The sequence below is a fragment of the Clarias gariepinus genome, chromosome 9 (genome assembly GCF_024256425.1).
Source record: "Clarias gariepinus isolate MV-2021 ecotype Netherlands chromosome 9, CGAR_prim_01v2, whole genome shotgun sequence".
NCBI classification, from domain to species: domain Eukaryota; kingdom Metazoa; phylum Chordata; class Actinopteri; order Siluriformes; family Clariidae; genus Clarias; species Clarias gariepinus.
In genome coordinates, this window is record NC_071108.1 from 4,435,611 (window position 1) to 4,450,226 (window position 14,616).

The following is a 14,616-nucleotide window of genomic DNA, read 5'->3' on the forward strand; positions in this document are numbered from 1 at the left end:
GTGTCTCTATGTTCTACTCATAACAACAACAAAAAAACAAAAACGTCCTGCACTGTAATATTGCAATCGCATCGGACTGCCTTCTGCTTTGATTACAGTCGTGGCATCGTTTTGATAAGCTGATGCAATGTCACATTAATTTTCATTCAGAGTCGCATTAAGATCTTGTATTGATGATGAGAGAGTCAGACCAGTGTGTGAAGCTTTTTCCAGAACATCCTTAAGATTCTCAATAGGGTTAAGGTCTGGACTCGTGTAAAAATGATGTCTCATGCTCCCTGACCCACACTTTCTCGATCTGAGGTGATTAATCCCAGCATCATCATCTTAAAATATGGCCCCTCCATCAGGGCAGAAAAAAATCCATTGAATCAGTCATTTAGTGCATTCAGCTGACCTCAAAACCTTGCTGAACCTAGACCTCACCAACTGAAGCAACACTGCCCCTACAGTAGCAGTGGTGGAAGGTTTGGATCATTTTACTGACTCGGTTCTTTGAATCTTAGTCGCTAAAATAAACGAATCTTTTTTTTTTTGTTATTTAGGTAATTTCGCTCTTTTGATCAGAAATAAAATAAAATGTTACATTTTCAATACCCCCAACACGTTTACATACACACATTTTGGCAGTAGTTTCAATAATAAAAATATTACAATGCAGCTAAGAACATATTATAATAAACATAATGAGCAGCTCACCTCTCATATCTTCTGGTCCGAATCGTTCGCTCTTTTGTCACGTGACTCTCAGACTCTATGCAGCGCATTACACAGGAAACAGAATTAAACGGTTCTTCTCATGAGTCTTCTAGACTGAGACGTTCGTTCTTTTGAATCTATTGCACTGCATGGCGTCTATGGGAGTCATGTGACAAAAGAACGAACGATTCGGACTAGAAGACTCAAAGGTAACTTACGCAATTCTGTTTCCTGTACATAACCTACGGAGGTTTTGCAATGCTTAAAATGCATGCATTTTTTATGTAAAAAAAATGACCGAATCACTTTCTGAGACTACTTGTTCTTCTGAGTCACGGTAAAAACTCTAAAAAGAACGAATCGTTCATGAATGACCCATCACTACGGCCCACAGGCTTATACCATAGGCACTAGGCGTAATGGGTGCATCACTTCATCTGCCTCTTTACTTACCCTTACTCTGGAACAGGGTAAATCTGGACTCATCAGACCACATGACCTTGTTCCTGATGCTCCATAGTCCATTCTTTATGCTCCCTTTTTAAATGTTATACAGCTGTTGAGTTCCAGTCCGATGAGTTCTCTTTGCACAAAAAATAAATAAATACCTTTTTTTAAACAACTAATTTAGGGAAATGACATTCTTTCATCTTGAGTATGCCCTTGATGATGGGTAGCGCTGTGGTGGATCCAAAGTCTATATGAATTTCCGTTAAGCTAAGTTGCACTTACATCCAGGAACCGTTCATAAGTTGTTCACGTCAGTGGAAAGCCAAGCAAAGCAAGTTCACATATTTTTTGGTGGGTTTATTTTGCATTTTGTGCAAGATTTAGTGAAGACATAGCATCATGGGTCCCAAAAATGCTATCAAAGACGGTAGCAAGAAGACAAGGGAGCCGCTTTCAGTTTCATTTTTTAAATGCCAAGAGGAATCATAAATTAGGATTAAATTGGGTTTAATGTGCATTTGTTTAATATTTGACTTCATTTACATGTCTCTAAATGTTTTGATTGTACAAAAATATGATTATAGTGTTGGAAATTCATAATACTTTAAACACTACTGTAAGTGTCAGGCAAGAATACAACCCAGATGAAGAGTCAGTTCATCATACACACACACACACACACACACACACACGTATTCCCACTTGTATTTACCCCAGAGAGAAATCGGAGTTGCCAGTCCATGCATGTTTTTGGAAAAGTGAAGGAAATCGGAGAACCCCGAGGTAATCGATACGGACATGGGGAGAACATGTAACGCGAGCTCGCGATAGATCCAGGAACCCTGCAGCTGTGGTGAGAACATCAATGCACCACATGCCACCCAACTCCGGGAAAAGAGGCTAGAAATGATTTGTATAAATTGTATTGAATGCTGTTGATTGTTGCTGATATTAAAAACAGCTTTGTCAGCAATAATAACTACCATTCACTGGGTTTCAGCTTCTTCTAACATGAGCTTTTAAACGAGTTCATCCACAGTTCAGTCCCCACTGCAGGCCTGTTCCATGAACTGACTTTCTACCTAAAATTAGCGAGTGTTTCAGTGGAATACTCAGAGCAGGGTGCGGGTTTACGATGGCACGTTGGCCTAATTGAGCTAACACTGGCAAACCTGTCAGCGCTCCTGGGTCCTGGTCCCACTGGGTACCTTGGGTCGTTACCTAAATGACTCTGACGCACCGGAGCACTCCAATTATAATAAATGAAGATTAAAAATGCGTAGGGAAGTTGACTGGGAAGTCAAAAAGAGCGAGGCAGAAACGCATCAATGTTCAAGTTGCGTCAGGCTGGAATTCAATTGAAATGTTTATTAAAAAATATATACTTATAAAAAAAAAAAAAATGAAACACTTAGTCCCAATTTGACTTGACCCATGCATACACATATGAGAGGTGTTCAAGTCAAACCGGGACTAAGTGTTCCCTTTATTCTATAATTGTGTGGAAGAAATGGCTAGAACTGTAAAATGTTTGTATTCTTTTCATTCTGTTTTTATGCACCATACCTTATTTAGTTTATTTAGTTAGAAAAAATATGTACATTCAATACCAAGCGAATAGAGTTAGGGATGAAGACGTCTTATATACCTCAAACTGTTAATACAAGAAGAGATCTAAAGAGTTTATCATCAGGGACTGGAAAACTGGTCCAGGTGGGTGGAGATAATTACAGGACAATCCTAGAGAAATTATTTTCATAATAGGTTTCATTAAATATTAGAGCTTGCCAAAAAGAACGGGATGAAGACGGCTAACATTTAAGGCTCGGGGTTATTGATCGGAAGGTTGGGGGTTCAATCCCCAGCACTGTCGAGCTGCCACTGTTGAGGATCAGATCAAAAATGTGCAAAGCTGATCAAGACATATTGCAGATAAGCTGCAAAATTGCTTTCCATTTTTTAAATATACCCTGAACACCTTTTCTAAACCGCATGTAATTAATCTCAATAAAGACTTTGATAATTATTGAATAATTTCCATACTTTTTCCAAAATGTCTTCTATCTACAGTATGTGTCGGCCTTTCCTCATGTCTGATATATATTATATATATAAAAAAAACTAAACAAAAAACAATGGCTTATATTCTTTATTTTGTTTAAAAAAGAAACAAAAAAAAAGAGGAACTTTTGCATCCATTAATAAAAGCATTCATTTCCATATACACATGATCAGATTGTACACTCGGACACTTACTGAACAGTGAAGGAATGTTCGTAAAACCACTGACCGGGGAAATCTGTCCCACTTTTAAAAGAGGTACAATTAAAACTAATCTCACACTTTAATAACGGACTTATCGCACTTACGGTATAAAAATGATCAAGCGAACACAGCCTTGTTTTCTCATAAGGACACATACACCTTTACATATAATCATTATGTACAGTACTCTTTACAGTACACATTCCCTCACACATTTCTCTGTATACATATAATATATTTATATAAAATTTAGACTCATTTTAATTGAGTCTAGATCCGCTCTCTCGGCCTCTCGAGCCAGCTTGAACTGAAGCAGGTTATATATATATAAAAAAAATGTTTTGAACACATTAAAGAAGCACCATAAATCATTTGCATTTACACATAGACAGAACAATAACCGATGGTGCGTAAAAGTTAGCAGGAGAATCTGTTTTTTTTTTTTTTTTTTTTTTTAAACATGACAAAGAATCTGAAGGTGAGCGTGAATCTGCTCTCTCTTTCTGTTTGTGCGTCATATTGTTTATAACCAAATGCATAAAACACTTCAGGACATTATAACCTAAAGTTAAAGTGTGTAATGGTGCAGGTGTGTGTGTGTGTGTGTGAGAACCTAAAAAACCAGTGAGCAAACCGAATAAAAAACTAAAATTAAACTGGATCCTTCAACAAAGTGAAACGTTTGAGTGGGTCGGAGTGAACCTGGTGATCTTTCATTTTTTTATTTTTTTTTAAAGTGGTGTCATGGAAACTGACCAACTGCGTGCAAGCGGTTTTAGTTGTGTAAGAAGTGAAATAAAAGAAGTGTGTGTGCACGTGTGTGTGTGTGTGTGTGTGAGAGAGAGAGAGAGAGAGACAGAAGACAGAGCGTGCTTTCTTCTACAGTGACCCGCCACTCAGTGGTATGACCTCCGACCCGAGTTCCGTCTTCATCGGGCTGCGGACAGGGACAGGAGGAAGCGTGTCCGAGAGGTCCCGGATGTCCTTAGGGGACCACTGGGGTGGCTGTGTGAGGGGGTTCCTGCTGATGACAAGCTGGAGCTGATCTCCTGACTCGGCAATCAGGGGCACGGCTAAGCAGCAGTCAAAATCCCGCGTGCGCACGTGATTCACCTGAGATGGAGAAACAAAGGCTGCGTTCACTCTCACACGGCGTAAATATGTAACTGTCCCCCATTAAAGTAGAATCATTCTCTATAGACAGACAACACGGATTAACACAGTCCATTTTTAGATTTATAAACATGTGACTTAAGGTTAAGTGCTTTTTGGTATCTTGTTTTTTTTTCTTCTCACAACATGTATGAAGGGGAGTCAAAAATTATCCGCACTCAGGTTAATATTATAATAATTGGTATATATTAAAACCTTTGTTGGCAAACAGAAGAGGTGTGTATATCTGCAAACAAAATCTGGAGTGAACGTTTCTTAAAGAGAATCATTACTGGTGATGAGACGCGGATTCATAACTATGAGCCTGAGAGTAAACAGCAGAGCACGCAACGGAAACATCCGACCGAGAAGTAGTTCAAAAGTCAAACATCAGCTGGAAAATTCATCAACGCTGACAGTTTTCTGGGATTCTCAAGGGCCAGAAGTATTGGAACATTAAAAAAAAGGGGGGGGGGGGGGGGTTCAACAATCAACAGTGCTTGTTACAGTGAGACGCTTATTGAAGAGCTGAAGCTTAAACTTAGGATTAAACTTAGAGGACTGATATCCAAGAGCAATCTTCTCCGGTCAACACTCTTTGAACACACTTTGTTTTGAGGTGTTAAAGCGTCCTCCCCATGGTCCTGATTTCGCTCCATCAGACTTTGACCTGTCTGGTCCCCTGAAAGCAGCAGTAGAAGAGCGAAGATTCACTTCTGATGAAGAAGTGAAGACAGCGGTGCATTCGTGGCTCACGGCTCAGAATAAAACATTTTAATGAGGGAATACGAAAGCTTTGTGACAGATGGACAAATTGTATTGAAAAGCGGGGAGACTATGTCGAAAATGTATGTTTTTGTCATTTCTAAAAGTTAATTGAAATAAATTCTACAGCCAGCCAGAGTGCGGATAATCTGAACTAAATCAAAAAACGACAAGATTTTAAAATGTTCCCCCATAATTTATCCAAGTGGTATTCACTTACTATTGAACATACCCAACTACCTAATACCATACCCATACCCAACCCTGACTAGCCATACAGTACGTCAAGGATTATCCTAATCTAGCAATTATGGAGCTTATCTAGCAATTATTCCTTGCGATACTGTTCTTGGAGTACACACTCCTGCGTGAGCCTTAAAAGAAGGTCTTTTACCTGAAGAATTCGGTCGTACGGCTGTAACCCCGCCTGATCTGCAGGACCGTCCGGCCGGATCATGTTCACATACACACCCTTCTCCAGCAAGCCATCGGACACACTGAAGCCAAAATCCCTGCTGTCTTCATCCTTCAGGACGCTGATCTGTGAGAAGAGGGAGGTAAAATAAGCAACCAGAAAAACTGACCATGAAATGAAAGTCACAACGTAAGAAAAGTTTATTACAAAGAACTAAAAAAGTAAGAAAAAGTGCGTTCCCGTTCATCCCCTCCTCCGAATTAGGGTGATAGCTGCTAGCTATTACGATGAAAAAAGAATAAAAAAAAAAATTATCCTTTGACTAGGATCCCCAAGGACACATGAATGTCTTTTATGATGTAGCAAAAAGAGCTCAAGTCAGTTTGATTTATTTCCTATAGTGCTTTTAACTTTGCAGAAATCAATCAAATCAGAATTCCTGACTTAACTGTTAGTCAGCACTTGGTCAGTACAGTAAGTCAGGGGTGTGTTAAGTGACTACGTGCTTCATGATTTGTGCACTAAATATGTAGCTAAATCCGTCTCAAACTAAATCCTGTCCATAAATATAGGCAGCGTTCAAGTCAAACCAGGATTTTTGATTGTGCAGAATAACAGACCACATTTATGAGAGTAAAACTAAATTTATTTCTTTATATAATCCCCTGCTACAGCAACGCACTCATCCCAAGATACCATCAAGGTTGATAGACTTTTTTTTAAAGACTTTTTTTTTTTTTTAACACTGGCCCCCCAGGAACTCCTTTAATATGGAAATGTTTTGGAGTGAGGCCAGGATTGTACTGAGAATATGGTAATAACACCCAGCTGATGTTCAGGTGGTGTTGGGGAATAATTGTGTGTACAGTTCACAAAGACGGATGCCTTTCTTCCGCAAGTTGGCATTTCAAGGATCAGGTGTTCTAATCGGTGGATTATTACCGGGACGACTGCAGTGGGCTCCGCGCCACCTCGGCTGGATCATCATTGATGTACATCTTTCTTTAAAACACTTGCACCATTCAAATGTGTTACTGCAGCTACAGTAAGAGTCTCATCACTGTACTGTGCTTAAAGCCCTCTGTAAACGCCAATCGCTTTTACACCTTCATTCACCAGTCCCGGTTTGACTCGAACACCCCACAAATGTGGATTTTTTTTTTTAAATACACTTTAAATATTGTTCAGGACATTGTTAAGGTAAAAAATAACAGTGAGAAAGTTTATATTTTGTAAGTAAATGGCAAAGATAACAAATAAGGACATACTGATCGTCAAAGATGGTCACCAAGATATTGTTAAACAGTTATAGGATTTTTTTTATCCTGTGATTATATTCATGTTTATAGACGACTAAGTGACATTTAAAAACCAGATTAGTAAGTCTGTGTGACATCAAGATATTTCTGGATATTTTCCTTTGCTCCAGGTGTGAGGATACTGTAAATCAGTGATGAAGTCGTTCGTACCTTGTGTAGCTCTAACGGCACGGCGGGGTTCGAGTCGTTGAGCTCAGTTTCTGTGCTGCAATCCCAACACTGCTTCAGGTTCAGTGGTGGAAGGTTGAGGTCACCGTCGTTACAGATCTCACTCTCGTCCCCTAAACTCAGCGTGCTGCCTGACATCATGGTGGCCTAGCGGGTATTCGAATAAGGAAAATAAATCACTGAATAAAACCAGAAAAATAATACAAATTATACAGTACATTCATATTTAAAATGACATTTTTTATACATATAAAATATTTTTCTATATTTTAATATTGTATAAACAATGATCAAAATTTATAGTTTTAAAAACAATTTTTTAAAATAGCATATATCACGTCATTTTATTACAAATGTTTTTTTCTTTTAAATTGTTTAGCATTAGAAATAAAAGCAGTTGAACTTCATGATTGTTTACCTCCAGCTCTCGGAGGATTTCTGATTGGCCGCACGTCTCCAGGTCCTGCAGGGCTTGCGACCAATAGCTCTCCTGAGAGTCAGTGTTGCCACGGCGACGCATTGGGCTAACAGATCTGCGTCAATGCAAAGGATCCTGGGTAATGCAAGTCCTGGTGCAGGAGATTCCCCCCCCTTCTTTCATAACAAGCTCTCTAAAACTCTAGCACCCTCTACTGAAACACTGCTGTCAAATCTCTAACATGCTTTACACAGCATGAGGGGAATAAGCAGGATATTTAAAAGCACACACACACACAGACACACACACACACACACACACAGTCGCAGTTGCCATGGCCTGTTCTGAGGCATGGCCAACATGTTGGAAAACAGAAGCGATAGGAAAGGATGATGCCGGAGAGCCGTGGGTGATTAGTAAGGCGGATGAAGGACAGAACACCTGAGAAAGAGAGAAAAAGAAGCACAGACAAAGAAAAAATAGGAGAAATAATTGTTGTTCTGTGCCACATACTGAGATTCAGTATTCATATTCACATCGTCTGGCACAGGAAACTAAAGAGAGAAAGGAAAATCAAAATGCACTGGTGCACAATCTTCCACTGAGTCAAAAAGACTTGAAACCTGAAGTAGGAATTGTATATATAAAATACAATATATAGTCCGGACCATACATTTTGAAACAGTTTTTTTTTTTTTTTGGCATTTGCACCTCTGCACACCACCACATTCAATTTAAAATTAAAGACTTCAAGACTTTCAGATTTAATTTAAAGGCTTTGACGGTAACCATTCAGGAATAATCGCAATTTTCTTGGAGGGTTCATAAATAATGGAACAAACATCTGACGAGCAGTTGCATGGCCAGGTATGGCTGGTTCCCATGACCAATCGAGGAGATACAAGGCCTGGAGGTGGTTCTGAGTGCTACATTTGCATTTGGTATCTGGTTATTTGAATTCTTTAAAAAATATATTTTTTTATTAAATAATAATAATAATAATAATAATAATAACCTTCAGGCTTCAAACCCATCGGGGCTGATTTGAAGTAAAGTGGAAAATTGCGTATACTTGTTTTTGTTGCCGAATAATAAGTTAATGATCAGAGCAGGTCCATGCAGTTAACACCAGAAGAGCAAAAGTCAGTTCCAACAAAGTTAGAGCAAAGTACAACATTCCCTTAGGCTCAACTATTTTATTAAGTGATTTATGGCTTTATTCTTGTTCTGTCAAATTTCGGTTAACTGAACACACAGATAAGAGCCCAAGGGAAAGCAGGCAGATCTGAGCTGTAAATGAGTGTGAGTAATTAAAACTACACACAACCGGTCAATAATGGTCTAGCAGGGATGGAGAAATCTCTTGATACAAATATGTTTAATAATATATTTAATTATATATATATATATATATATATATATATATATATATATATATATATATATATATTGGAGAGTGCAAGGAGGGGAACGCATGTTGAAAACCAGCATTGAACGAGTAGCTTATAATTTAAAATAAATAAATCTTTAAATAATCTTACCCATGATATTTCCAGCCTTCCTCTCCTGATTTCTCATCATGCACCGCAGCTCGGTGCGCGTCTCTCCTGGAGGTCAATGGGCTTCTTTGATTGGTTCGTTTCCACTCATTAGGGTGGACGGTCAGGTCAGATGTCCGATGGATGTAGGCACCTGTCAAGTACATATATTTTCTGGCTGAAATACTTCTTTAATATTCTTTTATATTTTTACAATTATGAAGCAATAGCATCATCAACTTTATACTGTATATACTTTTATATAGTTTTTTTTCTCCATTTTGGGTGTTTTAATAATAAAAGAGAACACTGAGAAAGTACTAAATAAATAAAAAAAGATAAATGAAATATTTTGATATTTTATTTTGTTACAAAAAGAAATGAAGAACATTAAATTGCACTTATGAGCTAAAATAATACAATAGAAATGCAAATTATATTATATAAGTATTGGTATTATAAAAGTGATACCAAATGAAATTTAAACAATTGAAACAATTAAACAAATGAAATTAGGCATTTTGTGGATGCGTACCAATTTTCATGGATGGGAATTGGATCGATCCTTACACTGGTTACTAACTAGAAGTACCATTAGTTAAACACTGTCAGGGAAAGCTTTTTGTTTGTTTGTTTGTTTATTTTTTCATTTTCTTTATATTAAATTTTAAAATACATTTAATATTCATAATTTTAAACAAATGTTTGGACAAATAAAATATAAATCCATCAAACACACGTCTCAGGATCTAACTTCAAAATAGATATTATTATTATTATTATTATTATCTCTTATTATTAACTCTTACTCACAATCGAGCCTAGCCTCACCTTGACTCCTATACTCAGCGTCGAGGGCGGAGCCATCCCATGAGTCCATGGCTGAGTCCATGCTGGGGGGCGTGGCTAGGTGGCGAAGCCCAGAGTGTTTACAGTGCCTGAGCGAATCGGAGCGGTCGTCTTCGGTGTCACTTAGACCAGATCCCGCCCTTATAGGACTGCCTGAGCTCGACTCGAACACAGCTGAGAGAGAGAGAGAGAGAGAGAAAGAGAGGAATGAGAACATGAGGCTATGAAGGGCACATCAGGATCTTCAGTAAGATTGCAGTAACCTACACACACACATACAGTCAATAATCATACACATACAGTACACTCGCATATACACCTATTTGTGCTGAAGATACCTGCTGTAAGTGTGCCAGCGTGTTTGACTTACATTCAGTTCGTTTTTTGATCTTGAGCGTTACAGAATCTCCGGCAGTCTGCAGCAGATGAATGGCTTCGCTCAGCGGCTTCCCCTTCAAACTCACGTGATTTATGGCCAACACACGGTCACCAACGTGAAGAGCCCCAGTCCTGCTCACACACACATATACACACACACAGACCTCTTTTGGATTTGACTTCCATGGCAACAGCAAAATAGCAGCAGCAGAAGGAGGACACCCCCCCCCCGAGACTTCACTGCTCATTCACACCCACATTAACGCAGAAAAGCCTGTTTATTAGCTGATTAGTTACATCAGGTTTGCTGGGAGCTGAGAAACACTAAGGCCAGGGGGTCCTCCAGGACCAGGGTTGAGGCCCACTGCAACATGTGTACATGTACGTACATGAGTAAGTGTGTGTGTACCTGTGTGCAAGACCGTTACGGGTCAGGCTGGAGATGAGAATCGGGTTAAAGGGTTCCTCCGTGCCAGATATGGTGATCCCTAGGGGACCGCCGTGTCTCTTCAGCTCCACGGTGAAAATCACAGAGCCGGACGACTCCAGCTCGTCTATGGAACATTACAGAAGATTTCACACTGGCTTGCAAAAGTATTCACCCGACCGCGGCACACGCATATAAATAGGTGCATTTCAATAAATTAGAATATCTTTGAAAAGTTGATATTTCGGTATTTAAATTCAAAAAGTGAAACTCGTATTATATAGATCCATTGAAATTAAGACTGATGTATTTCAAGTGTTTATTTCTTTCAATTTTGATGATTATGGCTTACAGCACGAGAAAATCCAAAATTCAATATCTTAGAAAATTTGAATATTGTGAAAAACCTCCATATTGGACACTCATGGTGTCACACTATAATCCACACAGACGTAACCGGGCCATGTGCTACAACTGTCGCATCCTGTGTGTCAAGCCACTCTTGAAGCGCTGTTCTGTTGAGGCAAAATTCTGGAGTGCTGTTCAGGGGGCCAAAGTCCTCCTTTTAAATGAAAGTAAATTTTGCATTTCATTTGACATCAAGGTCTCAGAGTCTGGAGGAAGAGAGGAGATGCACAGAATCCAAGTTGCTTGAGGTCCAGTGTGAAGTTTGCACAGTCAGTGGTGGTTTGGCTAGTCATGTCATCTGCTAGTGTTGGTCCACTGCTGCAAGGTCAGTGCAGTCGTCTAATGGGACGTTTTAGAGCACTTCATGCTTCTCCCTGAAGACCAGCTTTATGGAGATGCTGATTTCATTTTCCAGCAGGGCTTGGCACCTGCCCACACTGCCAAGAAGTTCTAATATCTGGTTTAAGGACCATGGTATACCTGTTCTTGATTGGCCAGCAAACTCGCCCGACCTAAACCCCCATGGAGAATCTATGGTGTATTGTGAAGAAGACGACGCGAGACACCAGACCCTACAACGCAGACGAGCTAAAGGGCAACCTGGGTTTCCCTAACACCTCGGCAGTGCCACAGTCTGATCGCCTCCATACCACACCGCATTGCTGCAGTAATTCTAGGAGCCCCTACCAAGTATTGAGTGCTGTACTTTTTAGTAGTCCAACATTTCTGTGTTATTGGTCTTGAGTAATATTCTAATTTTCTGAGACACCATGCACACAGGCCCCGAGGCAGAAATCAAACCCTGAAGGTGCAAAGCGACAGTCCTAACCACTAACCCGCCATATTATATAAGGCTGAGCCAGAAGCACATAGCAAGAAATGTAGCAAAGAGGGGGTGAATACTTATGCAAGGCACTGGAACTAAAGGTGACAAGCTAATAAAGTAAAAATAAAATATATATTAAAAAAAGGAAGATATTAGTATAACCCATCTTGAGTACGACACACACCCAAGTTGTCCTCGTCTTTCTGAATGCGCAGTCTGACCATGTCCTCAGCCTGCTGGAGGACCGCCATCGCCTCGTCAATTCCACAGTCCTCCAATTTTACATTGTTGATGCCCAGCAAACGATCGCCAGGCTCCAGGGTACCTGTTCTGTGACCATGCGTATGCATACACACAAACACCCCATACAGTACACAAGCATTAGCTGAAGTGTTAAACTGCATGAAAGGTCAGTGCATTGTCTCATATCAAAGGTCAGTCTCATTGTCTCATATCAAACCTACCTGTGAGCGATGCTCCCTCTCTTTATCTCGGAGATGATCAGAGGTCGGCCTGCCTTCTTGCTGGCTACGATGTTACAAACTTACTGTCATTTTAGAAAAACCCTTCAGTTTATATGGAAATTGCATAATATGAGTGGTGTTCAAGTCAAACCGGGACTTGTGATGGCATAAAAGCAATTGACATTTACAGAAGACTTCATGCACAGTACAGTGATGAGACTCTTAGTAAAACATGGTGCAAATGATTTAAAGAAGGTGGTATGTTCGTGAATGACGAGCCCGGCTGAGGTGGCCCGGAGGGCAGGGGGAGCTCAGTGGTTGGACTACTGATCAGAAGGTCATAGGTTCAAATCCCCAGCACACCCCAAGATGAGGATGTCTAGGAAGGTCCCGGTTTGACTTGAACGCCCTTCGTGCATTGGCGGATGAAGTAAGAAATAGTAGATCTTATGTATTATTAAACAATAGCGCCACCTCTTGGTCACTACTTACCACTAATAGTAATGCCCACCTCCACACCACGCCTCTTTGGCAGCTTCACGTGAAACGTACCACTGCTTGGGATTACAGATTCTGACAAAGGAAGTAGAAATAAATGAATATTTTTTATGGTTAACATCAGAAACTCGCTGACAAGCACAATCTTACAAAGGGTTTAATACAGGTGTACTTTTTAGTGTCAAAACCAGGTGTAGATGCAAGAATAGACACAACATGATTAAGGTACAGTACCTGCAACGTCAAACTCGACTTCTAGCGTGACCTGATTGGACAGAGCTGCGTCTCGGAGGAGCTGATTGGCCTCCTCCAGCGTTCCGTCATCCGTTGGGATTCCGTTTATAGAGAGGATTCTGTCTCCAACCTGCAGCACTCCACACCTACCATATAACCGAGTGTATAAATAACAACGTCTCTCACAACAAACAAACAATGATTTAACGACTAGCTTTTTAAAGTAATCATACCGTAGCCATGTTGAATTCCTGATTCCTGGTCACAAATAGTGCTAGTGATGATGCTAGTGATTGATTTGCATATAAATTAATTTAATATGACTCATGCATCAAAGGGGGGCATTTATTTTTTGCTAGCATGGTTTGGCGGTGCTTGTCCTCTTAGATCAAAGCATCACTGTTATCAATCTGCAGCTTCTCTTACATAGATCTATCCAATCCTAATGGGCGTGGTCGCTTCCAGTATGACTCCGCGTCGACTTGCAAGGCATGAGTGCTAGCTAAAAGATAAAAATGATCTAAATCATATGCTCTGGACGTCACGGTCACCTGACCCCAAACTTAAACAATTACGTAAGACATCGGGCCAGTCTTGGCTCTCCACCACAATCACCACTCAAACACTGAATACTGAACTAGAACCCGAAGCACTGAGCTTGTTTTAAAGTGCATTCATGTGCCTCCGGTCTTTAAACAGTGAAAACATAAATTTATGAAAAACATCCTGTTCTCATTTTGTTAATATAATCTGCATCTTGGGTATTGGATAATTAGCTCAGAGTGTTGTGCCTTCATTACATATCCTAGAGTCATATCCTATGGTCTTTGAACTGATCTACCATCTAAACCTTTAAATGAGGAACACGAATAAGATAACCATCGAAATCTAAACTATGATTAAACCATTTTTATATCCTAAAGAATGTCACATATAAGCACGTGTATATACACACACGTCACCTTTCAGCAGGTGAGTCCGGGTCTATGAATCGGACGCAGGCGGGTGCAGACAGCGGCTCCGTGGCAAACACTCCCCCCTGGAGCTGCAGGCCGAAGCCGGTGAGCGGATCTCCTCTGAGCACCACCTCATTGTTCTCGACGTGCACCACCTGACCACCAACACCCACCGTGCTGGAGAGAGACACTGACCATGCAGCAGAAAGACAAAGGAAAAAAAGCATAGAGAGAGAGAGAGATAGATCAAAGAGAGGAGAGATCAAATTGGATCAAAGAGAGATTAGACAAGACGGCAAGATAAACTATACCGAAAACCACAAACAGCAAACCAACAAGAAATAAACAGACTGAAGAGTGATGAGATGACATTGTGTGGCGAGAGAG

The 14,616-nt window shown here is 40.1% G+C and overlaps 1 protein-coding gene across 5 annotated transcripts in view; it reads right to left on the reverse strand.

The window, feature by feature from the left end:
- Nucleotides 1-3,283: 3,283 nt before the first annotated feature.
- Nucleotides 3,284-14,616, reverse strand: part of grip2a (glutamate receptor interacting protein 2a) — a 36,101-nt gene continuing 24,768 nt past the window's right edge. For 4 of the 5 annotated variants that reach the window (XM_053504579.1, XM_053504578.1, XM_053504580.1 and 1 more), the window contains 13 exons: nucleotides 14,236-14,419; nucleotides 13,274-13,419; nucleotides 13,034-13,114; nucleotides 12,542-12,605; nucleotides 12,262-12,407; nucleotides 10,826-10,970; nucleotides 10,409-10,548; nucleotides 10,021-10,212; nucleotides 9,193-9,343; nucleotides 7,652-7,766; nucleotides 7,216-7,380; nucleotides 5,726-5,872; nucleotides 3,284-4,527 (listed from right to left, as the gene is read on the reverse strand). In XM_053504579.1, coding sequence (XP_053360554.1) covers nucleotides 4,294-4,527; nucleotides 5,726-5,872; nucleotides 7,216-7,380; nucleotides 7,652-7,766; nucleotides 9,193-9,343; nucleotides 10,021-10,212; nucleotides 10,409-10,548; nucleotides 10,826-10,970; nucleotides 12,262-12,407; nucleotides 12,542-12,605; nucleotides 13,034-13,114; nucleotides 13,274-13,419; nucleotides 14,236-14,419 — 1,910 coding nt within the window. In that variant the 3' untranslated portion in view covers nucleotides 3,284-4,293. Of the gene's footprint in view, nucleotides 4,528-5,725; nucleotides 5,873-7,215; nucleotides 7,381-7,651; nucleotides 8,093-9,192; nucleotides 9,344-10,020; nucleotides 10,213-10,408; nucleotides 10,549-10,825; nucleotides 10,971-12,261; nucleotides 12,408-12,541; nucleotides 12,606-13,033; nucleotides 13,115-13,273; nucleotides 13,420-14,235; nucleotides 14,420-14,616 lie in introns of those variants that run through there. The other variant, XM_053504582.1, reaches the window with a different exon arrangement.